General features: G+C 41.5%; 1 protein-coding gene across 1 annotated transcript; it reads right to left on the bottom strand.

Moving 5' to 3' along the window:
* Positions 1 to 319: 319 nt before the first annotated feature.
* Positions 320 to 2,701, bottom strand: LOC148770197 (uncharacterized). The gene is made up of 6 exons (XM_088819043.1): positions 1,543 to 2,701; positions 1,228 to 1,442; positions 1,060 to 1,143; positions 807 to 927; positions 492 to 626; positions 320 to 396 (listed from the first exon to the last, which is right to left on the bottom strand). The coding sequence occupies exons 1-6, from the start codon at positions 2,699 to 2,701 to the stop codon at positions 320 to 322; spliced, it is 1,791 nt and encodes a 596-aa protein (XP_088675169.1).
* Between the last annotated feature and the right edge of the window lie 4,787 nt (positions 2,702 to 7,488).

Raw genomic sequence — 7,488 nt, 5'->3', positions numbered from 1 at the left:
TCCCTTTTTTGTCTCTGATTTCCAAGTCGAACTCCTGGAGTAGTAGTACCCATCTGATGAGTCGGGGCTTGGCGTCCTTCTTTGCGAACAAATATCGAATAACTGCGTGGTCGGTATAAATGATCACCTGAGAGCCCAAACTATACGGTCTGAACTTGTCAACGGCATAGACAACTGCAAGCATTTCTTTTTCGGTCGTTGAATAGTTCTTATGTGCCTGGTCAAGTGTACGACTCGAATTGTAGATAGCTTTGAGGATTTTGTCCCTCTTTTGTCCCAATACTGCACCTACAGCATAGTCGCTTGCATCGCACATGATCTAGAATGGTTCCTCCCAATTGGAACTGTAATCATAATCGGTAATTGGGTTAGCTTCTCCTTGAGAAACGTGAAAGCCTGCAAACAAGCAGAATTAAAATCAAAGACGGCTTCCTTCTCAAGCAAATGACATAATGGTTTTACTATTTTCGAAAAATATTAAATGAATCTACGGTGAAACCCGGCATGCCCCAAAAAACTTCTAACCCACTTGACATCTGTCGGTGGAGGCAATTTTTCAATTGCTTCGATTTTTGCCCTATCCACCTCAAGACCCTTTTTCGAGACCTTGTGAACTAGAACAATACCTTCACGAACCATAAAATCACATTTTTCCCAATTTAAAACAAGGTTCGTTTATGTACATCTTTTCAAAACAAGTTCTAGATTGTGCACACAATGATCGGAAGACGATCCAAACACAGAAAAATCATCCATAAAAACCTCAAGAAATTCTTCTACCATATCATGAAAAATAGACATCATACATCGTTGAAAGGTAGCAGGTGCATTACACAAACCGAAAGGCATCCTATGAAATGCAAAAGTACCGTAGGGGCAAGTAAAAGTAGTTTTCTCTTGGTCTTCCGGGGCGATTGAAATTTGATTCTACCCCGAATAACCATCAAGAAAACAGTAATACTCGAAACCTCCTAGCCTGTCTAGCATTTGATCGATAAAGGGAAGGGGGAAATGGTCTTTTCTAGTGGCTGCATTCAATAATCGGTAATCGAAGCATACACGCCACCCAGTGACTGTCCTAGACGGAATAAGTTCATTTTTATCATTCACAATAACCGTCATCCCACCCCTTTTTGGCACAACCTGCACTGGACTGACCCACGGATTGTCTGAAATTGCATAAATCATACCAGCGCCTAACAGTTTTAAGACTTCTTTTTAGACTACCTCTTTCATTGACGGGTTCAACCGCCTCTGAGGTTGGACTCTCGCTTTATAGACGTCTTCCATTAGAATTTGGTGTTGAACAATAGACAGGCTAATTCCCTTAATATCCTCAATAGACCAACCTATAGCCGACCTATATTCTCTAAGGACCTCCAACAGTGTGTTTGTTTCGGCCTCGCTTAAACTGGAAGAAAGGATCACCGGATAAGTCTTGTCTGCTCCAAGAAAAGCATAACAAAGATAATTCGGTAATTGTTTCAATTCCACTACGGGGGCCGTTTTCACACTAATTGGTATCTCGGGGACGATTCCTACCTCGTAAAATCTCGGCACATTCGAGAAACAACACACGATCAAGCACATCATTTTCAATAGGAGTTTCAGGGGAGGCACAATGCAAATCAATAGAGTTAACAATGCAGTGCTCAACAGAATCACATAATTCATACAAATCAAAAAAGGAGGAAACACAGTCCTCGATCACGTCTATTCTACTGCAATGCTCAACATGCTCAGAGTGTTGAAATGCATCTGTCAAATTAAAAACAACTTCTTCCCCATTTACCCTAAGCATTAAAGATCCTAATTTCATATCAATCATCGCCTTACCAGTGGCTAAGAATGGACGACCTAAAATGATTGGTGCTTCATCATCTTCAGGCATTTCAAGTACCACAAAATCAACAGGCCAAATGAATTTATCTACTTTAACTAGCACATCTTCTACAATCCCATCGGGATATTTCAATGAAGGATCAGCTAGTTGTACAGTCATGCGAGTGCGGTTCAAATTTCCTAAGCCCAGTTTTAGAAATACAGACATAGGCATCAAATTAATACTTGCCCCCAAATCACATAAACCTTTATCGAAAGTAGAGTTTCCAATAATACAAGAAATAGTGTAACTCCCTGGATCTTTCATTTTCGGTGGTAGATTTGACTGAAGAATGGCACTGGAAGTTGCCGTGAGTGTCACTGGTGTGTCTTCTTCGATCCGAATTTTCTTGGATAGGACTTCCTTTATGAACTTGGTGTAGTTTGGCATTACCTCCAAGGCTTCTGCAAAAGGGATGTTGATTCGAATTTGTTTGATCTTTTCGATGAACTGCTTTAATTGATCCTTGAACTTCTTCTTCTTCTGTCTTTCTGGAAAATGAATAGGAGTTATTATAAGAGGAGGATTATACGGAAAATAAATGTTATTGGGCTTACTAGCCTCTTTTGTACTACTCCCTAAAATGGTGATTTCCGGCTCGATCGGGATCGGTTGTACAGTTGGCCTTGGTGACTCGTCTGTCGGATAAGGAGGATCGGTCATTTGCAAACCACTTCGGGTGGTTATGGCTTGACAACTTTCTTTTGTGTTGACTTGGGTATTGCTTGGAAATCCACCCTTGGCCATCGTGGACATGGATTGGGCGATTTGCCCTATTTGCTTTACCATGTTCTTCATTGTTGATTTCAGGCCCTCCATCTCTTGTTCTTGTCGGTGAAGACGCTCGTCATACGTCGGTCCTCGTTGCTCTCTTTGATGGTTAAAATCGGAAGGTTGTTGGGGAGCGTTCCTGGGTAGTAGTGAGTAGGGTTTTGGTTATGATTGTTGTTTCCCTGGAAATTGTTGAATCGGTGGTTCATAAAGTGTGTTTGCTCCCAATCGTCGTTTGTGGCTTGCGAAGTACTTGCCGCTGCTACTCGTTCGGTCTGTGGCCCTCAAACTGATAATTGGGCGACATGATTTGTTAGGGTCGCTAACTGTGCTGAAACCGAGGCTAAAGGATCGAGTTGGTGGACTTCGGCCACCTTTTGTATACCACTTTGTTCGTACGGCCAATGGTAAACATTCTCACACATTCGCTCGACAATGTCTCGAGCGTCTGTGGAAGTGTTGTTTTGCAATGATCCACCTGAGGCAGCGTCGACTAGATATCGGGCAGGTTGATCGAGCCCATTGTAGAATAACTCCATTCGATCCCACGGGTTGAATCCGTGTTGAGGGCATTGTCGTAATAAGTCCTTGAACCTCTCCCAAGACCCGTGCATCGGCTCTTGGCTCATATGTCTGAAGTTGCCTACATCTCTTCGTAGTTGTGCGCTCTTCGAAGGTGGAAAGAATCGTGCCAGAAAGGCTTGTGATAATTCTTCTCAACAGGTGAGTGATCCTGGATGAAGACTCAGAAGCCAACTCTTCGCTTTGTCTCTGACAGAAAATGAGTATAGCTTCAACCGAATGGCATCATCAGAAACACCGTTAACTTTGATCGTGTCACAAATCTCCAAGAAATTAGCAAGATGGAGATTCAGATCTGTAGTGTCTGCTCCGGAGAATTGGTTCGCCATAACCATATTGATAAGCCCCATCTTTAGCTCAAAGTTGTTTGCTGCTATCGTTTGTTTCCTGATTCCAGAATAGTTCTCATTCACAGATGGCGTTCGGTATTCTTGCATTGTTAGCTCGGGTGGTAGGTTCGGTCTTGGTTGCTCGTGATCTCGCCATGGCTCTCGATCGTACTCAAAGGCCAGGTGCTCTGGATTTCCTTGATCGTCGGCCATTGGTTCACTTTGTTGTTTGCGCGTGGCCCTTCGTCTTCGAAATGTTCTTTCAATCTTGGGATCGTAACGTATGATTTCCAAATTTCGACGCCTGGGCATAAACAAAGTGATCGGTTAAAATCAAGGTAAAAATCGAAAATAAAACAGGTAAATAGCTAAATTAATAATCAGATAATTGGTAACACTATCAACAAAGATAAAATCAAATTGGTCCCCGACAACGGCGCCAAAAACTGATACGCATTTTCCTCACGTATAAATTACCGCAAGTATACAGTATCGCATTTTGCAGAACAGTGGTTCCGGATATGGATCCACAGGGACCTTGTAGATTCACATGTTAAGTAGAGTAATTATATTATCGTTATATTATCTAGCCAATCATAAATATTTGGAATGGTGATAAACCCTAATTTAAAAGCATGCAAGATCGTAAACATGCAATATAGAATGTACGTAAATAAAATAGCGACAACTCAACGCGGGAGGGCTTCGGTTTAAAAGGGACTTATAGGGCCACATCCACCTATGTATAATCAACAACGATCTACAAATCCGTTATCTAACAGCACATTCCTATTCGTTAACCCAGACGCTAAAGTACTCTAACCCCCGTCTCCAGTGTAGTTAGAGTCTACCCACAGGTCCGACGTCTCCCTTCAGAACCTCCTATTAAGAGAGCATTTAGGTCAAGTCCTTAAGGACTACCCGAAGTGCATCACGTCTCCGTTTCCACACCCCGAGCTATGTTTTCCTAACTTCAAACAAGAAATTCTCTCTCGAGTTCATTCCTATTTAATATCAATCCGAGAGCTGATCAAACAATCAGAAGCATTTAATACAGGAAAACATAAACGAAATCGAAACACGACAAATAGATAACAGAAATGACGATCGAAATCAATATATACAATGCTTCATTGCCCTAGAACAAAAAAGTTCTTAGTTCATAACAAACATAGTGTCAAAAGAATGTACACAAGAAATGAAGAACAAAATGTAAAGAAATTGCGTAAGAAAAACCCAAGTCGAAACCCCCGTTGATGATTCCCGTGAAGAACTGTCGAAAACCGTAAAAAGTCAAAGAAGAAATGAATAATGAAAGGGCCTTTCTATTTAAAGTAAATTGCAAAGCTTCCTCAAGAAGCTTTGCTTTTGAAAATATCTGCCCTCGAAAATCGTGCCAGATCGCGATCCAATAAAGTCAGATCGCGATCTGGCTTCTCGTAAAAAAGTGAACCGCCTTCCGGATCACGATCCAGGAAGTGCGGATCGCGATCTGCCCCAATTTCTTGATGCTACTGGAATTTGCACCAGATCGCGATCCGACCTTCCTGGATCGCGATCTGGGTCTTAATTTGCTGCTCACTGGAATTTGCATCCAGATCGCGATCCGACTTTCTTGGATCGCGATCTGGGTCTTAATGGCCACTTTCTTGGCTTGAAAAATCGGTTTCGCTTCCAAATGGCTTCGACTCGGCAAAAATAGCTAACAAAACCTAAAAAAGGAAATAAAACAAGAAACGCAATAATATATACAAATAAAGCCGAAACTCGGACGAACGAAGACCAAAACTCGAAGATTTGATAAGCAAAAATCGTACAAAACGAACACTTATCACTCACGCTCTTTGGCGTCTTCTAATTCTCGTGCTTATAATGATGGAACTGTTATTCCTTCGGATTTGGGCGACTTTTACCTGATTTATACATTTGTGTTTCATAAAAAAAAATTAACATAAGGTAAGGAAAATAGCAGAAGAAAAAAGAAAAAGAATTGTTATTTGCAGCTCACATAAACAAAAGTTGCAGTAAAAAAGAGTATGTTGCAGGATAGATACGGACATTGTAATAGCTTGTTCAAAAATATTCAAACACTGAACATCAATCTCCAGTTTCCACAAAATCCAAATAAATGTACGAATTCCGCCGAAACTCCGTAATTTCCTTTGACGAGCTTGTTCGAACTTCTTACCAACGGGAGCTGAACTGTTGTCGACATCGGATTATTCCTGATCCGGTTTGTGATCAATGTGGCCACCATATATAAATGTGTTTGTGGTGGGCAGTTAGAAAAGTGGTGGGCCGCTCAAAAGCTGTGGAGTGTGAGGCACATGCGGATCTAGAAACCATAACAAAAGCTCGAGCTCAAGGATGGAGTTCGATTATCTTAGAAGGAGATTGTCAACAACTAACCGAATCTCTCAAATCAGGGGAACATTCATTCTCTTCATTTGGAGCATATGATGAAAGCATTTCTCTCATTTTTTCTTGGTATATCCACATTTTTTAAATACCTTGATTCGAAGAACAAAACTTAGGAACCCAAAAATGCAGAATAGTGATGTGTTGGGATGAAGATGATTCAAAGGTGTTGGACCTATTTTTCCTTCTTAAAACATGACCAATGGAGGTTGTTTGACGGTGTTTGAAGTGGAATGCGTATATTTACACCCCAATACCTGAATAATCAAAAACATGCCTTGATATGGTTACTGCGTTGAAGGGGATAAAATCATATTCAATAATGAGTGAGAGGGTTCTCACTAATAATCCAATTAAAGAAACATGTCATTGATCATGTATCACTTTCACATATTAAAAACGAAGTACGCCCTTCGGGACAAAATTTTAAAAGGGGCGTGCAAAATGACATTTTTCTTGTACGGATTGAACTCAAAGTCGAAAAAAAATTCAAAAACTAACCCCAAAAAATTCTAAAAAACTTCCAACATTAATCTAAGTATGCAACAACTACCAAGAGCCATAAACATACAACTTGTAACACTCTTCACTACCACCATAGAAAGACTGCAATATGTCTTAGCTTCCGAAACATCATTCGCCAATCCTCTTATAACCAACTTCTCGATACAATTCCTCGTGACATTAGTCATATCCACAAGCTTCCCCCGAAAATCCATCAACTTATCCGAAGGAAAATCGATATTGATGTATTTTACTATCTCCTTGTCATAAAATTGTTGAAGCTTTTCCACGACAGCCTCCGCCTCCTCTTGCAGGTTATGTAAAGATACAATCTTTCGTTTCTCGGTTGAAGGCAAGTAATATCCATACGCAAAACTCCATTTCAATACTCGCTTGGATTCAACTATCTGCTCCAGAGCTTCGATCACAAACTGCAATTCAGAGTCCGGTACGTTCTGAATTAGACCGTTTTTCACCCGACGGAGATTTTCCATAGCAGTTTCCCAGGATTTGTCATGATTCGAGGCCCATTTCTGGTAGTAAAATGCATAAAATGTGTTAGCCTCTTGACCCCTATCCTCGTACTCTTAGCAATAAATGTGGGTGTCGTCGTGTTTCCAGGGCCCGAGGCACAACCAGAAAAAGTGGTGCCCGCAGGGGATTCGACAGGTCATGTGATTGCAGCCCTTGTTTTTCTCTATGTTCCTGCCACACTTGGGGCATGGCTTTGTGAAAGCCTTTATCCACGTGTCATTGTTCTCCGACCGCCACTTGTCGACTATTTGGCAGTCGACAAGGCGGTGGGGCTCTTCCTTGAGTTCCAGCAAAACCTATGAGAACAATCGCAATTCACTTCTTCGTAGTTGTTTTCGGAACCATCAGTAATCTGGACCGCTAGATCGCATGCGGGGCCCGGGCACCACTTCCGGTTCTGACAGCCCTCCACGTAGGACCGAAGAAGATACCGATAGTACTTGTCTTTATCTTCTTCGGAAGCCAAGG

This window comes from Erythranthe guttata, chromosome 6 (genome assembly GCF_056151865.1).
Source record: "Erythranthe guttata isolate IM_541 chromosome 6, IM_541, whole genome shotgun sequence".
In the NCBI taxonomy this organism is placed as follows: domain Eukaryota; kingdom Viridiplantae; phylum Streptophyta; class Magnoliopsida; order Lamiales; family Phrymaceae; genus Erythranthe; species Erythranthe guttata.
The sequence above is the reverse complement of the archived record's forward strand: the minus strand, read 5'-3'. Positions and strand labels throughout refer to the sequence as shown.